This window comes from Mus caroli, unplaced genomic scaffold, assembly GCF_978045245.1.
Source record: "Mus caroli unplaced genomic scaffold, Mus_caroli_1 scaffold_6, whole genome shotgun sequence".
Classification (NCBI taxonomy): domain Eukaryota; kingdom Metazoa; phylum Chordata; class Mammalia; order Rodentia; family Muridae; genus Mus; species Mus caroli.
The window spans coordinates 66,922,209-66,942,466 of record NW_028227261.1 but is presented as its reverse complement, the minus strand read 5'-3'; the positions used below and the strand labels follow the sequence as shown (position 1 = coordinate 66,942,466).

Sequence of the window (20,258 nt, the reverse complement as noted above, 5' to 3'; positions counted from 1 at the left end):
AGGACTTTTTAGAGTTCAATGAAAATGAAGCCACAACATACCCAAACTTATGGGACGCAATGAAAGCATTTCTAAGAGGAAAACTCATAGCTCTGAGTGCCTCCAAAAGGAAACTAGAGAGAGCACACATTAACAGCTTGACAACACACCTAAAAGCACTAGAACAAAAGGAAGCAAATTCCCCCAAGAGGAGTAGACGGCAGGAAATAATCAAACTCAGGGGTGAAATCAACCAAGTGGAAACAAGAAAAACTATTCAAAGAATCAACCAATCAAGGAGCTGGTTCTTTGAGAAAATCAACAAGATAGATAAACCCTTAGCCAGACTCACTAGAGGGCACAGGGAAAGCATCCTAATTAACAAAATCAGAAATGAAAAAGGAGACATAACAACAGATCCTGAAGACATCCAAAACACCATCAGATCCTTCTACCAAAGGCTATACTCAACAAAACTGGAGAACCTGGATGAAATGGAGAAGTTCCTAGACAGATACCAGGTACCAAAGTTGAATCAAGATCAGGTTAATGATCTAAACAGCCCTATATCCCCCAAAGAAATAGAAGCAGTCATTAATAGTCTCCCAACTAAAAAAAGCCCAGGACCAGATGGGTTTAGTGCAGAGTTCTATCAGACCTTCAAAGAAGATCTAATCCCAGTTCTTCACAAACTATTCCACAAAATAGAAACAGAAGGTACTCTACCCAACTCATTCTATAAAGCCACAATTACTCTGATACCTAAACCACAAAAAGACCCAACAAAGATAGAAAACTTCAGACCAATATCCCTTATGAATATTGATGCAAAAATCCTCAATAAAGTTCTTGCTAACCGAATCCAAGAACACATCAAAACAATCATCCATCCTGACCAAGTAGGTTTCATCCCAGGGATGCAGGGATGGTTCAATATACAGAAATCCATCAACGTAATCCAGTATATAAACAAACTCAAAGACAAAAACCACATGGTCATCTCGTTAGATGCAGAAAAAGCATTTGACAAGATCCAACACCCATTCATGATAAAAGTCTTGGAAAGATCAGGAATTCAAGGCCCATACCTAAACATGATAAAAGCAATCTACAGCAAACCAGTAGCCAACATCAAAGTAAATGGTGAGAAGCTTGAAGCAATCCCTCTAAAATCAGGGACTAGACAAGGCTGTCCACTTTCTCCATACCTATTCAACATAGTACTTGAAGTCCTAGCCAGAGCAATTCGACAACAAAAGGAGATCAAAGGGATACAAATTGGAAAAGATGAAGTCAAAATATCACTTTTTGCAGATGATATGATAGTATATATAAGTGACCCTAAAAATTCCACCAGAGAACTCCTAAGCCTGATAAACAGCTTCGGTGAAGTAGCTGGATATAAAATTAACTCAAACAAATCAATGGCCTTTCTCTACACAAAGAATAAACAGGCTGAGAAAGAAATTAGGGAAACAACACCCTTCTCAATAGTCACAAATAATATAAAATATCTTGGCGTGTCTCTAACTAAGGAAGTGAAAGATCTGTATAATAAAAACTTCAAGTCTCTGAAGAAAGAAATTATAGAAGATCTCAGAAGATGGAAAGATCTCCCATGCTCATGGATTGGCAGGATCAACATTGTAAAAATGGCTATCTTGCCAAAAGCAATCTACAGATTCAATGCAATCCCCATCAAAATTCCAAATCAATTCTTCAACGAATTAGAAAGTGCAATCTGCAAATTCATCTGGAATAACAAAAAACCTAGGATAGCAAAAACTCTTCTCAAGGATAATAGAACCTCTGGTGGAATCACCATGCCGGACCTAAAGCTCTACTACAGAGCAATTGTGATAAAAACTGCATGGTACTGGTATAGTGACAGACAAATAGACCAATGGAATAGAATTGAAGACCCAGAAATGAACCCACACACCTATGGTCACTTGATCTTCGACAAGGGAGCTAAAAACATCCAGTGGAAGAAAGACAGCATTTTCAACAAATGGTGCTGGCACAACTGGTTGTTAACATGTAGAAGAATGCGAATCGATCCATTCCTATCTCCTTGTACTAAGGTCAAGTCTAAGTGGATCAAGGAACTTCACATAAAACCAGAGACACTGAAACTTATAGAGGAGAAAGTGGGGAAAAGCCTTGAAGATATGGGCACAGGGGAAAAATTCCTGAATAGAACAGTAATGGCTTGTGCTGTAAGATCGAGAATTGACAAGTGGGACCTCATGAAACTACAAAGCTTCTGCAAGGCTAAAGACACCATCAATAAGACAAAAAAACCACCAACAGACTGGGAAAGGATCTTCACCTATCCTAAATCAGATAAGGGACTAATATCCAATATATATAAAGAACTCAAGAAGGTGGACTCCAGAAAGTCAAATAACCCCATTAAAAAATGGGGCTCAGAACTGAACAAAGAATTCTCACCTGAGGAATACCGAATGGCAGAGAAACACCTGAAAAAATGTTCAACATCCTTAATCATCAGGGAAATGCAAATCAAAACAACCCTGAGATTCCACCTCACACCAGTCAGAATGGCTAAGATCAAAAATTCAGGTGACAGCAGATGCTGGCGAGGATGTGGAGAAAGAGGAACACTCCTCCATTGTTGGTGGGATTGCAAGCTTGTACAACCACTCTGGAAATCAGTCTGGCGGTTCCTCAGAAAATTGGACATAGTACTACCGGAGGATCCAGCAATACCTCTCCTGGGCATATATCCAGAAGATGTCCCAACCGGTAAAAAGGACACATGCTCCACTATGTTCATAGCAGCCCTATTTATAATAGCCAGAAGCTGGAAAGAACCCAGATGTCCCTCAACAGAGGAATGGATACAGAAATTATGGTACATTTACACAATGGAGTACTACTCAGCTATTAAAAAGAATGAATTTATGAAATTCCTAGCCAAATGGATGGACCTGGAGGGCATCATCTTGAGTGAAGTAACACAATCACAAAAGAACTCACACAATATGTATTCATTGATAAGTGGATATTAGCCCAAAACTTAGGGTACCCAAGATATAAGATACAATTTGATAAACGCATGAAACTCAAGAAGAATGAAGACCAAAGTGTGGACACTGTGCACCTTCTTAGAATTGGGAACAAAACACCCAGGGAAGGAGTTACAGAGACAAAGTTCGTAGCTGTGATGAAAGGATGGACCATTTAGAGACTGCTGTATCCAGGGATCGGTCCCATAATCAGCTTCTAAACGCTGACACCATTGCATACACTAGCAAGATTTTGCTGAAAGGACCCAAATATAGCTGTCTCTTGTGAGACGATGCCGGGGCCTAGCAAACACAGGAGTGGATGTTCACAGTCAGCTATTGGATGTATCACAGGGCTCCCAATGGAGAAGCTAGAGAAAGTACCCAAGGAGCTAAAGGGATCTGCAACCCTATTGTTGGAACAACATGATGTACTAACCAGAACCCTGGAGCTCTTGTCTCTAGCTGCATATGTATCGAAAGATGGCCTAGTCGGCCATCAATGGAAATAGAGGCCCATTGGACTCGCAAACTTTATATGCCCCAATATAGGGGAATGCCAGGGCCAAAAGAATGGGAATGGGTGGGTAGGGAAGTGGGGGGCGCTATGGGGGACTTTTGGGATAGCATTGGAAATGTAATTGAGGAAAATATGTAATAAAAATTATAAAAAAAAAAGAAAGGTACTATAAATAGCCAAAATTAAAATTCCATAGATGAGAAAAAAAGAAAAAGAAAAAACAAAACAAAACAAAACAAAACAGAAATATCATCCTGAGTGAAGTAACACAATCACAAAAGAACACACATGGTATGCACTCACTGATAAATGGATATTTGTCCAAAAGCTTGGAATACTCAAGATACAATTCACAGACCACATGAAGCTCAAGAAGAAGGAAGAACAAAGTGTGGGTGCTTTCGTCCTTCTTAGAAAGGGGAACAAAATACTCATGGGAGCAAATACAGATACAAAGTGTAGAGAACAGACTGAGGAAAGGCCTTCCAGAGACTGCCTCACCTGGGGTTCCAACAAGTATATAGTCATCAAACCCAGACACTATTGTGGAGGCCAAGAAGTGCTGGCTGAAAGGAGCCTGATATAGCTCTCTCCTTAGGGGTCTACCAGTGCCTGACAAATACAGAGGTGGATGCTCACAGCCAATCACTGGACTGAGCAAGGGGTCCCCAATGGAGGAATTAGAGAAAGGACTGAAGAATCTGAAGGGGTTTTTAACCACATAGGAAGAACAACAATATCAACCAACCTGACCCCCCCATAGCTCCCAGGAACTAAATCACCAACCAAGGAGTACACATGGAGGGACCCTTGGCTCCAGCTGCATATGTAGCAGAGGATGGCCCTGTCGGGTATCGATGGGAGGAAAGGCCCTTGGTCCTGTGAAGGCTTAAGGCCCCAATGTAGGGGAATTCGAGGGCAGGGAGTCAGGAGTGGTGGGTGAGTAGATGGGGGAATACCCTCATAGAAGCAAGGGGAGGAGGGATAGGATAGGTAGTTTTGGTGGGGCAGGGGGTGGACAGAGAAATGGAATAACATTTGAATTGTAAATAAAGAAAATATCCAATAAAAGAGAAAAAAAGCCAGAAAAGCCTAGAGAGATGCATTGAAGACAGAATTGTGAAGGAATAGTGGTGTTCTAAAGGATTCCTTTTATACATATTTCAAATTCCTGGTGAGGTTTGTTCCAAGGGACATTTCTTAGGCTGTTTTGGTAGCATTTGATTGCCAGATTACTTCTTAGAATGCTTGTCAGTTGTCTCTATATGGGTAGGAGAGTTACTACAGTGTGCTGTAACTTCATACTGTGTACATGACTTCACTGATATTTGCTATTCTAAATTCTTAACTTCCTAGAAGTTGAGAGTAGAATAATAGGAATCAAACTCAGGGAACTCAGAGACTGCTGAAGACTGGGGAAGAGTTAGTCAAAGAGCACCAAGTCACAATGAAGGGACTCTAGCAAGCCTGAGCATGGCAAACATGGACCTGTCAGAACGTGCCCTTCTCCACCAGTTCCTCTGCCTTGCTGAAAAGCATTAGATTATACTCATGAAGCTAGGCACCAAGGGCTATTCCCTTATTCAGCTACATTATTCACCTGAGGCTGACTTCCAAGATCCAGCTATCCAAGAATTGAAAATCAGCAATCAAAAGCCCCCTAGTTGCTGTGCTAATTAAACTGTCCAATCAAGATTAAATACCTCCTTCTAACACAAGGTTTCATCTTTTATCTATATAAATAGACATTTGCCTATGGGCTATGTCTGTTTTCTCCCTGTCAAGAGGCAGTCCTTTGTCCCCATCCTCATGACATGTATCGTTGCCCTTCTCCCCTTGTTTTCTTCCTTGTCTCCCTAGTCCTGTATACCCTGTATTTGTCTCTTATTCTCTGCCCCTTGTCTCTCCAGGTCAAATAAATCTCCTTTGTATTGAGAACTTGGTCTTGAAGTGTTTTGTGCCAATACCAGTCTCTTTACACAGGTTAACAGGAGCAAGGAAGTCTGGCTTACAACTGCACATCATGCTGGCTGTACATAAAGAAAAATATTATACACCGGTGAAGAGGAAAGACTTAGGATTTTACCATCAGTGAAAGTGAAGCATGTCACGAGTGTATCTTCTTGTCTGAACACTATGCGATGACACATGAATCAACAATACTTTGCAGCCTGGCAGAATACCAGTATAAGCATTAAAAAATTAAAAAGAAGTAAAGAATAAACAATTTTAAAAAGTAGCATTTAGTAATGATTTATGGAAAAACTATTTCAAATAATAATACAATAAATGTTACATCAAATAAACAGATAAATAATAAGGCTTAAATAAACTATAAGTAAGTAAGTAAGTAAGTAAGTAAGTAAATAAATAAATAAATAAATAAATAAATAAATAAATAAATACAGAATGGAAGCAGAACAAATACATTTACAGATAGAGACAACATTGATTATCATTGCTGAAATATCTTAGCAACTTGCTTGAGTTATTGCCAGAATGAATGACAGTTTTGAGATGGCAGAGTCTGAGCAGTGAGGTACAGTGTTCTAGTCCAGGAGAGTCCTCTCCACTTTGGCTCAGGACTCACTTCTCTTCTTTCAGGCTTGCCAGCAACTTGGCTGAGGAAGACAGGGCTCTCCAGACTTCTGCTCTGACCACCTCCCAGGCACAGGGGCTGTGTTTCTTCTCTCTCAGGTAAACAGTGATCCTGTGGAAGTATTTCCTCACAGCCAGCAGGGAATCTTCCTGGGTCAGGGGAGGTGCCTGTATCTCTACCTGCTGCATCAGACAGCCTTGCAGGTCATTGAGCTGATCGTTGAGGTCATTGCAGAATGAGTCTATGAGGGTTGCATTCCAAGCAGCAGATGAGTCCTTTGATGTGAAGAGGGTCAGGATCTGCTGGGTCAGCTCACGCACAAAAGGGATGGCTTGAGCCTTCTGGATCTGCTGGGCATCCACCTTCTCCAGGGGGAATCTAAAGTTCTTTCTGTCCTTCAGGCAGGAGAGAGGGGAGAGTCTCCTCATTTGTACCAGGAGGGTTAAGGCTCTCTTGTTTCTGAGTTTCTGAGTCTGGGGCAGGTCACATCCTAGACAGCAGGTTGACCAGTAGCTCATCAGCAGCAGGGCCATCAGGAAAGCACAGAGCCTAGCCATTGTGGATCTTGTAGATGCTGTTTGTCCTCTGGGCTGTTTGGTTCTGAACCTTCCCCTCTAGGTTCTCTGAAAAACATCCTGTGTGGATGTGTCTTAAATAGAGCAAACTCTAATTTTCAATTCCTGAAATCGCTTCCCAATGATCTTTTCACTTTCTTTAACTCATTCTGTTTATGTCTGGGCATTTTTTTCTGAACCCTTTTGGTTTTCTCTATTGCTTTCTCTTTCACTACTCCCCTCTGAAAGCTGTTTTACAGGTTTTCTTTTTCTACTTAGAATTTTCATGAACTGTCTCACCATGCATAGTCTTTGTTAGGAACTTACACATCCACTTAAAGACATACTTTACAATAGAGAAAATACATACTATATATTATTATGTAATATGTGCACACACAGCTTTATCTCTGATAAACTCCCAGTACCTCCCTGCTGTCCCAGACCCCATCTTTCAGTGTCACTGTCGTTGTCTCCCCCTCCCTGATGCAGGAAGCCCCAGTTTGTGCTCTTTATTGTATCTTATTGTAAAGACAAAATTTCTTGTAAAAATTTCTTACAAAATTTATTGAACTTTATTTTAAACTTAACGTTTTACATACGTCTTTTCAAAAACATTGAAATCATAATATAAGGTATAATGCAAGTTTGTAAATAAAAGTATATTGAAATAATTGTATACTTTAAATTTTTTCAGTAAAGTTCTAAAATTGAGTTCTTTATGTTGCCTTCATTAAGTATGATATCAATTTATATAAAAGGTTAATTTAATCATCACTATATATTAGTATTTATCTAATGATTGTCATGTCACCACAAGAACTTAAGGTGTAAAAAGCCTTGCTATTCAAGTTTGATGATCTGAGTTTGATTCCTGGAACCTACAGTTGCAGTAGAGAACCAACTTTTTCTCCATCAATTCGCCCTCTCTTTTTCTCTCATGCCTTCCCTTCCTTCTCTCTTCTCTTCTCTTCTCTTCTCTTCTCTTCTCTTCTCTTCTCTTCTCTTCTCTTCTCTTCTCTTCTCTTCTCTTCTCTTCTCTTCTCTTCTATCCCTCTCTCTCTCCCTCTCTCTCTCCCTCTCTCTCTCCCTCTCCCTTTTTCTCTTTCTCTCTCTCTCTTTCTCTCTCTCTTTTTCTCTCTCTTTCTCTCTCTTTGTCCTTTTTTGGACATAGTCATCATTAGATCCTTAGAAAATCATTATCTAAGTTCCAAAAACAGAAGGAAATTCTCTTACATGAGAGATTCTTTGAAACCTTGAACTATGTCATTTTTTAGTTCAATTAGTGCTTATGTATTTTTAGGGACAAAATCCAATCAGGAGTCAAGATGTAATAGAGAGCAGCTGTACAGTGAGCAGAGCAGATTAATGAAGAGAGAATGAGGAGTGCACACTGGGACTTTCTGCATCAGGGAGGGGGAGACAAGGACAGTGACACTGAAAGATGGGGTCTGGGACAGCAGGGAGGTACTGGGAGTCTATCAGAGATAAAGATGTGCATGCACATATTATATAATAATATATAGAGTGTACTGCTATTATAAATCACACATACAGTACACCGTGTTTAATATAGAAATTTATCTGTAATTCCACTTTCAGTTTCAATCTAGGACACTTATCCCTTTATAGTACTTGTCAGTTGTGAATTCTTATTGAATATTGAATTCAGTGATTAATATTGAGTGTCCAATGTTTATAATGGTTGAGATATTCAGGAAGCTCTGACTGACAGCAAGGGCTTTCAGTCCCTCAACTGTCTGTAGTTTTTCATTTACCCTTTCATTTTTCCTGTGGTGTTGGTTTGAAAAATCTCCACTTCTGTTTTATTTGTCTTTTCTACTTTCCTAGAAAGAAAACTCTGATGTTGGTTTGTGGCATTGAACCAAAAAAAAATAGGATGTCATTGGAAATCAAAACTAAAAAAAAGGAACTGATGTGTCATTCAAATTACAAAGTAGTAGCAAAAATGTTAGTTACTGAGATAAAATGGACAAGACCCATGGTAATTAAATAAAACAATGTCACAAAAGTAACTATATTTCTCCAGATATGTCACATTTAGAATACATATGGAACCATGTAGGTACCAAAGAATAGAATAAATACTATCCCGAATGTAACAATACCTGATCTGAAATTACAGCTTACATCAAAGACAAAGTTATTGCACTAACCAACCCTTCCCACACAAAGCCCTTGCAGTCCATGCCAATAAACACGTAGACGCACAACTAACATAAAAGGTATACTTCATGGCCTCAAGGATCATTGCAGAAGAGGAAGTAGAAAAAATGTTAAGAGCCAGAGACAGTGAATAACTGCAGCAAAACCATGTTCTTGGACACAAAGGGGTAGTTACTCATGTGGACTGAGAGTGGCTATGGCTGAATGAACATGACTAAGTCAGACAAAATATCAGCTTGGAAAATGGAGGCAACTCCACTTCCGTCTGAGGAACTATGGCAACTGATGACTTCTGAGATTCAGTTATCCTCAGGGATGGGGCTCCTGAGAGCAGCTACCCATGCTCCACAAGATGGTGCTATACCATGCACAACTAGAAGGACTAAGAAGAAGAACCAAAAGCACATGGAAGAAGAGGAAGCAAAAGAAGGAGGAGGAAGATAATGACTATTGTGATGAAGAAGAGGAACACTAGAATAAAAACATGGGAAAGGAGAAGGAGAAGAGCCAGTGAAATTGAGAGGGAATAATGGTGCTTCAAATGATTAATTATAGAGGTATTTTGTATCCCTAGTGGGATTTATTCCAAGGGCTGGTTCTTGAGGCTGTTATGAGTGGATCTGATTCCCAGTTACTTCTTGGTATGTTTGTCAGTGCTATATAGGTGGGCTAGTCATTTTTCTTGATTTATTTGCATTGCTGTCCATGATCTCACTTCAAGAAACCCAAGGGGTTAAACTCATTGATGATAAGAATAGATGATAGATGCCAGGGGTCAGGGCACCCAGATGGAAGTTTAATATTGAAAATGTTAGGTGAATGAGGACTAAAACACATTATGACAGGAAGAAGATTATCTGACTTTTCACAGCACAGCATGCTGTTTCTACATCCAGAAGAATACTATATACTGGAGAAAAATAGAGGCAAAGCATTAGGGTTTGTCTAAACGCTGTGCAGTATACACATGTGTCTGGTCTGGTTTTTGACATTGTTTAACTGCATAATTTTTACAGTGTAGACTATATTATAAACATTGGAAAATCTTTGGGGATATCAAATTAACTAAGCAAAAGTGCTTCATAAGGCAAACTTGTTTGAATACAAAATAATTTAATTACATATAATGGTTTTTGACATTATGAAAATGTAAGATGACCAGATTTATCATCAATACATTAAATTATATTAATAGTCAAGTAAACAAGTATATAAATATTACCAAATGGATGCAGAAACAAAATGTTTTTACATATAGACAAAATTCAAACATTTTTGCTGAAACACCTAGGCAGGTTGTTTGTATTCATACCAAAATAAGTGAGTTTTTAAAGGAGAGCTTATAATGTAAGATGCAGTGTTCTAGTCCAGGAGAGGCCTTTCCTCTTTGGCACAGTTCTCACTCCTTCTCCTCACTCAATTTTCCAAGCAAGTTGACTGAGGAAGACAGGGCTCTCCAGACTTCTGCTCTGACCACCTCCCAGGCACAGGGGCTGTGTTTCTTCTTTCTCAGGTACACAGTGATCCTGTGGAAGTATTTCCTCTGCAAACTGGTACAACCACTCTGGAAATAAGTTTGGCAGTTACTCAGAAAATTGCATGTAGTACTACTGGAAGATCCAGCAATTCCTCTCTTGGGCATATACCCAGAAGATGTTCCAACTTGTAATTAGGATACATGCTCCACTATGTTCATAGCAGCCTCATTTATAATAGCCAGAAGCTAGAAAGAACCCAAATATCCCTAAACAGGGGAATGGATACAGAAAATGTGGTACATTTACACAATGGAGTACTACTTAGCTATTAAAAACAATGAATTTATGAAATTCTTAAGCAAATGGATGGAACTAGAAAATATTATCCTGAGTGAGATAACACAATCACTAAAGAACACATATGGTATGCACTCACTGATAAGTGGATATTAGCCCAGAAGCTTGGAATGCTCAAGATACAATTCACAGGCACATGAAACTCAAGAAGAAGGAAGACCACAGCGTGGGTGCTTTGGACTTCCTTAGAAGGGGGAACAAAATATTCATGGGAGGAGTTACAGAGACAAAGTGTGGAGCAGAGACTAAAGGAAAGACCATCCACAGACTGTCCTACATGGGGATCCATCCTATATACAGTCAACAAACCCAGACACTATTATGGATGCCAACAAGTGCTTGCTGACAGGAGCCTGATATAGTCTTCTGAGGGGCTCTACCAGTGTTTGACAAATACAGAGGTGGATGTTCTCAGCGAACCATTGGATTGAGCAGAGGGTCCCAAATAGAGGAACTAGAGAAAGGATCCAAGGAGCTGAAGGTGTTTGCAGCCCCATAGGAGGAACAACAATATGAACCAACCAGTACCCCCCAGAGCTCCCAGGGACAAAACCACCAACCAAAGAGTACACACATGGAGGGACCCATGGCTCCAGCTGCATATGTAGCAGAGGATGGCCTTGTGGTAATCAATGGGAGGAGAGGCTCTTGGTCATGTGAAGGTTTTATGCCCCAGAGTTGGGGAATGCCAGGGACAGGAAGTGGGAGTTAGTGGGTTGGTGACCAGGGGGAAGTGGGGAGAAGATAGGGATTTTTCAGAAGGGAAACCAGGAAAGGGGATAACATTTGAAATGTAAATAAAGAAAATATCCAATAAAAAATAAAGAGGAAAAAAAGTATTTTCTCATGGCTGCCAGGGAGTCTTCCAGAGTCAAGGGAGGTTCCTGCATCCCCATCTGCTGCATCAGACAAGCTTGCATGTCATTGAGTTGCTGGTGGAGGTAATCACAAAATGAGTCTGGGAGGGTTGCCTTCCAAGCCACAGATGAATCCTTTGAACTAAAGATGTTTAGGATCTGCTGGGCCAGCTCATGAAGGACAGGGATGGCTTGGGCCTTCTGAATCTTCTGGGCATCCACCTTCTCCTGGGGGAATACAAAGTCCTTTCTGTCCTTCAGGCAGGAGAGAGGAGAGACTCTCCCCATTTCAACTAGGAAAATCAAGGCTCTCTTGTTCCTGAGGTTATTTCTGAGGCAGGTCACATCCTAGTGAGAAAATTGACCAGTAGCTCATCACCAGGGTTATCAGTAAAGCATAGGACCTAGCCATTTTGGATGCTGCAGATGCTGCTGGTACTCTAGGCTGTGTGGTCCTAAACCTTCCCTCTAGGTTCTCTGAAGAGCATCTGGTATAAATGTTTTAAATAGTGAAAACTAGTAGTTTCTATTTTCTGAATGCCCTCCCCTCTCTTTCCAATTCTTTCTTCACTTTCTTTAATTCACATGGGTAGTTATGACTACCTTATAAGAAATGGATAATTAGAGGACAATTTGTCTTATCTAGTTGGGCAATTAATATCATTATCAGTTGGCTCTAAAATTATTGTGTAGGCATCTTGTGAACTGAGAATTTATTGGTATATAAATCTGACTGATTAATTATGAGCTTCAAGAGTTTTGATTTAGTGGGTTAGAGCGATTTGTGACAACTAGCTGCAGGGGGTAGATGGCTGATACAAGGTTCTGAGGACCAGACCTGGGAAGACTGCTGCATGGGACTAGAATAGAGGCTGCAAGACCACCGGGGAAGAGAATAGCTGGGTATAGCACACGATAGAGCAATTTTTAAAAATATTTCCAGCGACAAAGGGGGACATAACAACAAAAATTGAGGAAATCCAAAATATCTTTAAGTCATAGTTCAAAAACTTGTACTCCACAAAATTGGAAAGTCTAAAATAAATGGACAAATTTATACATAGATACCATTTACCAAAGTTAAATCAAGATCAGATAAATGATTTAAATAAACCTATAACTACTAGGGAAATAGAAGTTATTTTAAAAAATCTCCCAATGTTGGGGAAAATCCCAGTGTCTGAGTCTTAACTCGGAATTCTACCAGATTTTCAAAAGAAGAGCTAATCTTAATGCTCCTCAAATTCTTCCATGAAATACAAACAGAAAGAACATTGTCAATTTCATTTTTTGTGAGAGCACAGTTACCTTGATACTCAAATCACACAAAGGTTCAACAAAGTAAGAGAGTTGTAGACAAATTTCCCTCATGACCATTGATAAAAAAAATACTGAAAAGTATTCACAAACATAATTCTAGAGCACATCAAAAAGACCATGTATCATGATTAACTAGGCTTTATCTCAGAGATACAAGGATGGTTGGTTCAACATAGAAAAATCTGTCAATGTAATCCACTGCATACACACACTAAAACAATTTTTAAAATTACATGATCATCTCAATAGGTACTTAAAAGGCCTTTGACAAAATTTAACAGTATTTCATGATAAAAGTTTTGGAGAGGCAGGTATTCAAGGGGCATACCTATACATAGTAAAGGCAATGTAGAGCAAGCCTATAACCAACACCAAGTTAAATGGAGAGAAATTGATAGCAATTCCAATAAAATCAGGAACATGTAAGGCTATTTGCTCTCTTCATATCTGTTTGATATAGTACTTGAAAGTCCAGCTAGAACAATAAGGCAACTAGAGATGAAGAAGACAGAAATTGGAAAGTAAGAAGTCAAAGTTCTTTGAAGAAAGAAACTGAAGAATAAATTGTAGATTGGAAAGATCTGCCATGCCAATAGATAGGTGGGACTGGCATAGTAAAACTGGACCTCTTACTAAAATCAACCTACAACTTCAATGCAATTCATATGAAGATTCCAGCAAAATTCTTTACAGACCCTGAAAGAATACTCAACATCAAATGTAGAAAGCAATAAACTAAGGGTATCTAAACAATTCTGTACAATAATAGAACTTCCGGACGTATCACTATCAGGGTCTACTAGAAAGCTACAGCAATAAAAATTATGTGCTGGGTGTTGGTGGCGCATGCCTTTAATTCCAGCACTTGGGAGGCAGAGGCAGACGGATTTCTGAGTTCAAGGCTAGCCTGGTCTACAGACTGAGTTCCAGGACAGCCAGGGCTACACAGAGAAACCCTGTCTCGAAAACAAAACAAAACAAAACAAAAAAAATGTGATATTGGCATAAAAACACACAGGTTCGTTAATGGAATTCAATCAAAGGCACAGAAGTAAACATATACACTTATGGACACCTGATTTTTTTATGAAGAAACCAGAACTATACAATGGAAAAAAGAAAGCATCTTCAAGAAATGGTGCTAGTATGACTCGATGTGAGCATGTAGATGAATACAAGCAGATTCATACCTATCATCTTGCACAAAACTCAAGTCCAAGTAAATCAAAAGCCTCAACATAAAATCAAATACACTGCACCTAAAAAGCTCCGAATGCCTTCTCACGGGAGACAACTTCCTGAAGAGAACACCAATAACAGAAGCACTAAGATTAACAATTAATAATTGGGACCCCATGAAAGGTTGCAAAAGGCAAAAAACCACTGTCAATAGGACAAAAGAATAGCAATGTATTTCTTTACCAACTCCACATATTACAGGGCTAGTTTCCAAAATATATTAAGAACTCAAGAATTCTTACTGGAAATCATAGCCTCTTGGTTTTAGTTTCATAAATCCTAGAAGATTACTGATCTTATCTCTAGTTGTACATATGACATAATTTTGTTTTCACATGTGATCCACAAGTTTGGATATCAGGGTGTCAAGAATTCCTAGACAACACTGGGTTGTTTATATTGGTGGAGAAATATCATAATTTGTCTTATTATTATTTTAGTTGAAAAGTATTTGCTGTCTAGCTAAATGCCATTTTATGATCAACATTTACTCAATGAATTCTTGATATGTCTGAACTCATCAGGTGAACATACAGGGCACTCATAGCTGTACTGTTGCTTGGCTATTATTTATCTGGAAATCTTTTCTGATAAATGTATATCACCATGCTTTCTTCTTTGTCTAACTGCAAAAATGAATGGCAGTCAGGCCCATCCTACTGTGCCAGACAGAAGAGTTTTCCATTCTTCAGCTATGTATGAGTTTTCATACATAGTGCAATGGTGGATGCCTGCACATTGGTTTTTTTTGTTTACATTAACTTCATGGTGAAGAAAGATTAGTGGAGTGAAACAATCAAATACAAGAATATAACCACCTTCCTATATAAATTTTCTTTGCTTCCCACATTTTGTTTCTCTTTTGTACTTTCCTAAAAGCAGATCCAAATGTTGGTGTGCGGCAGAGCTAAAATCATGCCCCCACATGAAATGAAACCAAAGAAAGAAACCTGTCATCAAAATAGGGAAATTAGCAATAATGATATCAATGCTTGGTTTAGAAGGTCTACAGTCATTAGAAAAATACTATTCAATAAAAGTGATTACATATTTGAAAGTCTTCTATAAAGTCAGTGTGATTGCAATAAAAATTTTAGTATGCAACTTCAACAGCATCAATATTAAAACACATATGGAACAGAAAGTTGTAAATAGCAGAAGCACTGTGGAAAGAAATGAACCACATTGGAGGTATCTTAACATCCGATCTGAAATCATAGCTGTATTTGTGATCATTGCATCTCTCAACCTTCATCAGAGCTTACTTTGGAATTAGGTGGGTATTTTTAAAGAGGCATCAACAGATCCAGAGACTGCCTCACCTGGGGATCCATTCCCTATACAGTCACCAAACTCGGACGCAATTGCAGATGCCAGGAAGTCCTTGCTGATGGAAGCCTGATATGGCTGTTCTCTGAGATGCTCTGCCAGAGCCTGACAAATACAGAGAAGATGCTCACAGCCAAATATTGGACTGAGAGCGGGATCCTCGATGGAGGAATTGGAGAAGGGACTGAAGGAGCTGAGGGGCAGACCCATGGGGGTGGGGGAGGGGGAACAACAGTGTCAACCAACCATACTCCCCGGAGCTCCCAGGGACTGGACCACCAACCAAAGAGCACACATGGAGGGACCAGTGGCTCTGGCTACATATTTGGCAGAGGATGGCCTTGTTGGACATCAGTGAGAGGAGCAGCCCTTGGGCTTGAGGGTGTTCGATGTCCCAGTGTAGAGAAATGCCAGGGCAGGAAGACAGGAGTAGGTGGGAGGGCATCCTCATAGAGGCAGGGGGAGGAGATGGGATGGGGGTTTCTAGAGGGGAGACCTAAAAAGGGATAACATTTGAAATGTAAATAAAATATACGATTAAAAAAAAATAGAGGCATCAACAGGTCAGCAGGTCAGCATGCAGAAATGAACATTGAAGTAGTTATCAGTCCTAAATAGGACATCTCTAGTACACAATCTCCTCCCAAGGCTCAGGATTCAGAAGGTATAGTGGAAAGATTGAAAGAGCCAGAGGGAGGGGATGACTACAGCAAGAGTGTGTTCATGATACAAGAGGACACTTGCACATATGAACTGACATGGTTATGATTGCAGAACAGAAGACCTTACTACTTCAAGCCAGACCATCAATATCCCTTCTTTAAGCTGAGAGAAAGTCAGGAAGTTCTACCCCCAAATGAGTACCTATTGGCACCTGAGATCTCTTGTCAGAGGAAGTGACTCAGGCTCAGGCACTGGGTCATTAACAGGCTACCCATGCTCCAGTAAATGTACATATGGGCATACATATGTGGATATTGAACATGCTCATGGATAACAAGAACTCATTTGTTTTCTCTGTTCTTAACTCATTTATTTCATGCATTTCCTATGGACTTGATGGTCTTTTGTTTTGGTGAAAAGCAGTGTCGGGGACAACCATGTATGATACATTATATGTACACATAAACATTACATTTTTTATAGCTCTATTTGGCTTCTGGGTTTATATATTTGCACTGAGTGCAAATTCTCTTTCTGTATCGCATTGCGCATTGTGTAGATACGGGAGACAGGATGCATGCTGCTACTTTCCTATCATAACCTTCTCTGTAGAGCACTGACACAGCCTTATCCACTGGAAATGGCAAGAGGCAGGAAGGACAGTTCCAGTGATTTGAGCTAATGCTGCAGTTGCTTCCATTGTATCCCTCAGTTTCAGGTTTTGGTCTCTGTGTGCTGCATTCTTGGGAACTTTCTGCCTTATGACTCATTTTATGTCTTTTCCTGAGAAAATTATGTCGGAGTCTTTCAGGGAAAATCCTAAAAAACAAAACAAACAAAACAAAAACAAAAACAAAACAAAAAAAAATGTTACCTGGCCCTATTTGGAAGCCTTCCTTTTGCCCTGGACACTATTAAGCACAGATAAGCATATAGTTGGATGAGACCATTACTCCATGAATCTTCTTGGGGTATCTGCCACTGAGCAAACTCAAATAATATAATTGGTGCAGGAAGAACAGGAACATTTAACAAACTCTGACTGGCCAAGAGAATGGGTGGCATATTCTAGGATTCCTTTTACACTACTCTTAGAGCTCTCTGAAAATTTAGTTTAAAGATAGTTAATCATACAGAGTGCCTCCTCAGGGGAATAGAACACAGTAAGTAAGGTAGATTAATTAAATAAGTGTTTCCTGCTTTATTGTGTAGATGATGAAACATATGTAAAAGAAATTAGGTATTTGTCTTTGCTATTCATAAAACACCTAGTTCAGTTACTTTATGTTTGTTGGGAGTGCTTCAAGAATGCACACACTGCCAGCCTAAAGGCAGATTGTCATATAATGAATGGGTTTGCTCTGAAGGGGACAATCTTCAGAATCTTTCTTTTTAAATCTATCTATCTATCTATCTATCTATCTATCTATCTATCTATCTATCTATCTAAAACTCCAGATTTTATTCCCCTCCCAGTCCACCCTCTTGCTGTTCCAAGTCCCATACCTCCTCCCCGCCCTCCCTGTCTCCATGAGGATGTCCCTACCCCCTCATGCCCACCTACCCCACCAGGCCTCTAAACTCCGTGGGGCCTTCAGTCTCTTGAGAGTTTAGTGCATCTTCTCTGACTAAACCCAGACCCAGCAGTCCTCTGCTGTATGTGTGTTGGGGGCCTCATATCAGCTGGTGTACACTGCCTGGTTGGTGGTCCAGTGTCTGAGAGATCTCGAGGGTCCAGGTTAATTGAGATTTCTGGTCCTCCTACAGGGTCGCCCTCCTCCTCAGCTTCTTCCAGCTTTTCCCTAATTCAACAAATGGGGTTAGCAGCTTCTGCCCATTGGTTGGATGCAAATATCTGCATCTGACTCTTTCAGCTGCTTGTTGGGTCTTTCCGAGGTCAGTCAGGATAGATCACTTTTTGAGAGTGCTCTATAGCATCAGTGATAGTGTCAGGCCTGGAGACATCCCCTTGAGATGGATCCCTCTTTGGGCCTGTCTCTGGACCTTCTTTTCCTCAGGCTTCTCCCCATTTCCATCTCTGCAGTTCTTTCAGACAGGAACAATTATGGATCAGAGTTGTGACTGTGGGATGCCCCTCATTTGATGTTCTGACTTCCTGCTGGAGGTGGGCTCTATAAGTTTCCTCTCCCTACTGCATTTCATCTAAGGTCTCTCCCTTTGAGTCCTGAGTGTCTCTTACCTTCCAGGTCTCTGGTACATTCTGGAGGGTCCTCCAAATTCCTACCTCACAAGGTTGCATGTTTCCATTCTTTCTGCTGGCCCTCAGGGATTTCAGTCCTTTTCCCCACACACAATGCCAGATCATATTTCCCTCTCTGCTGCTCCCTTCCTCTTTCCTTTCTAGGTCCCTCCCTCCCCCCTTGTGGTTGCTTTCTTCTCAATCCCAAGTGGAACGGATGCATCCTCACTTGGGTCCCTTCAGCTTGTTGACCGTTTTTAAGTTCTGTGGATTCTATCGTGGGTATTCTATACTTTTTTTTGGGGGGGGGGTGCTAATATAGGCCTGATAATAAAAGTAAAATCTGTTCTGGTTGTATTTTCTAATTCTGAAAATTTGACCCTGGACATACAGTGAAAAATTCAAACCCATAATTTGTACTTCTTAGGTAATCATGAGTCTCTCTGTGTTCTGTGAAACCTGTGTAAATAAAGAAGCAATCTAGTTGTTAGTCAGTCTGAGCTTCAGGAGTGATCTGGTTGCTAGTCGGTCAGAGCTAAGAAGTTCCCTGGACCACCAGGGTCTGACTCCCTCCACTTATGAATTCCTTATCGCCTCTGAGTGCTGCCTTGTCAGCAATGCTCAGGAGAAGGTCTCCTACTGAGCATCCATCCTGCTACACTATTAAAGCCCAGGACGAGGAGCTCAACACAAATGAATGAGGATCAAACAACTAAATGACAGTCAATACAAATGAATGAGAATGTCTATTTCATTGATCCCATGAGAGCCGGAGCTCAGGTGATGACCTTGAGCCTCTGCTGCTGGTTGTGTCTCACTGTCTCTAGCACAATGTGTGATGCTAAGTGAAAGACACCATCAGTCACATTCTCAGAATGAATTATCCAAGTCTAAAACCCAAGGCAGATATTTGCAGTGCATCTTGAGGCACTGCAAAAGAATTAAAAGTTAATTAAGAATTAAAGAATGAACAAATAAAAGAAGATTCATTTAATAATAATTTATAGAAAAGTATAATTGTACCAAATTATGATGCAATATATGCTACATAATTTACTTTAATTATTAAATAAATACATACATAAATAAGCAAATGAATGAAAAATAAATAGATGAATAAATGAAGAAATAAACAAATAAATAAACAAATGGAATAGAAGGATAACAGTGACTTTACAGATAGACACAGCAATGCACATTACTGCTGAAACATCTAGACAACTTCTTTCAATTCATGCACAAATGAATGATATTTTTGAGATGCCAGAATTTGCGCAGTGAGGTTCAGTGTCCTCGTCTATGACAGTCCTCTTGCTTCAGGACTCACTCTTTCTCCTCACTCAGTCTTGCCAGCAAGTTAATTGAGGAAGACAGGGCTCTCCAGACTTCTGCTCTGACCACCTCCCAGGCACAGGGGCTGTGTTTCTTCTCTCTCAGGTACACAGTGATCTTGTGGAAATATTTCTTCATAGCCAGCTGGGAGTCTTCCTGGGTCAGGGGCAGTTCCTTCATCCCAACCAGCTGCATCAGACAGCCTTGCAGGTCATTGAGCAGCTGATGGAGGCCAGTGCAGAATGAGTCTAGGAGGGTTGCATCCCAAGCAGCAGATGAGTCCTTTGATGTGAAGAGGGTCAGGATCTGCTGGGTCAGCTCACTCAGGACAGGGATGGCTTGAGCCTTCTGAATCTGCTGGGCATCCACCTTCTCCTGGGGGAATCCAAAGTCCTTCCTGTCCTTCAGGCAGGAGAGAGGGGAGAGTCTCCTCATTTGTGCCATAAGTGTCAAGATTTTCTTGTTCCTGAGGTTATGAGTTTGAGGCAGGTCACATCCTAGAGAGCAGGTTGACCAGTAGCTCATCACCACCAAGACCATCAGGAAAGAAAAGGGCCTAGCCATTATGAGTCTTGAAGAGGCTGCTGCTCTTGTGGGCTGTTTGGTCCTGAA

General features: G+C 40.3%; 2 protein-coding genes and 1 pseudogene across 2 annotated transcripts; all 3 read right to left on the bottom strand.

Annotated features, from left to right (window-relative positions):
- Positions 1–6,117: 6,117 nt before the first annotated feature.
- On the bottom strand, positions 6,118–6,735 carry LOC110293011 (interferon alpha-12-like). The gene has a single exon (XM_021160750.2). The coding sequence runs from the start codon at positions 6,685–6,687 to the stop codon at positions 6,118–6,120; it is 570 nt and encodes a 189-aa protein (XP_021016409.1). The 5' UTR covers positions 6,688–6,735.
- Positions 6,736–10,270: 3,535 nt separating this feature from the next.
- On the bottom strand, positions 10,271–11,975 carry LOC110292998 (interferon alpha-1-like; annotated as a pseudogene).
- Positions 11,976–19,637: 7,662 nt separating this feature from the next.
- On the bottom strand, positions 19,638–20,258 carry LOC110293017 (interferon alpha-9). The gene has a single exon (XM_021160758.2). The coding sequence runs from the start codon at positions 20,208–20,210 to the stop codon at positions 19,638–19,640; it is 573 nt and encodes a 190-aa protein (XP_021016417.1). The 5' UTR covers positions 20,211–20,258.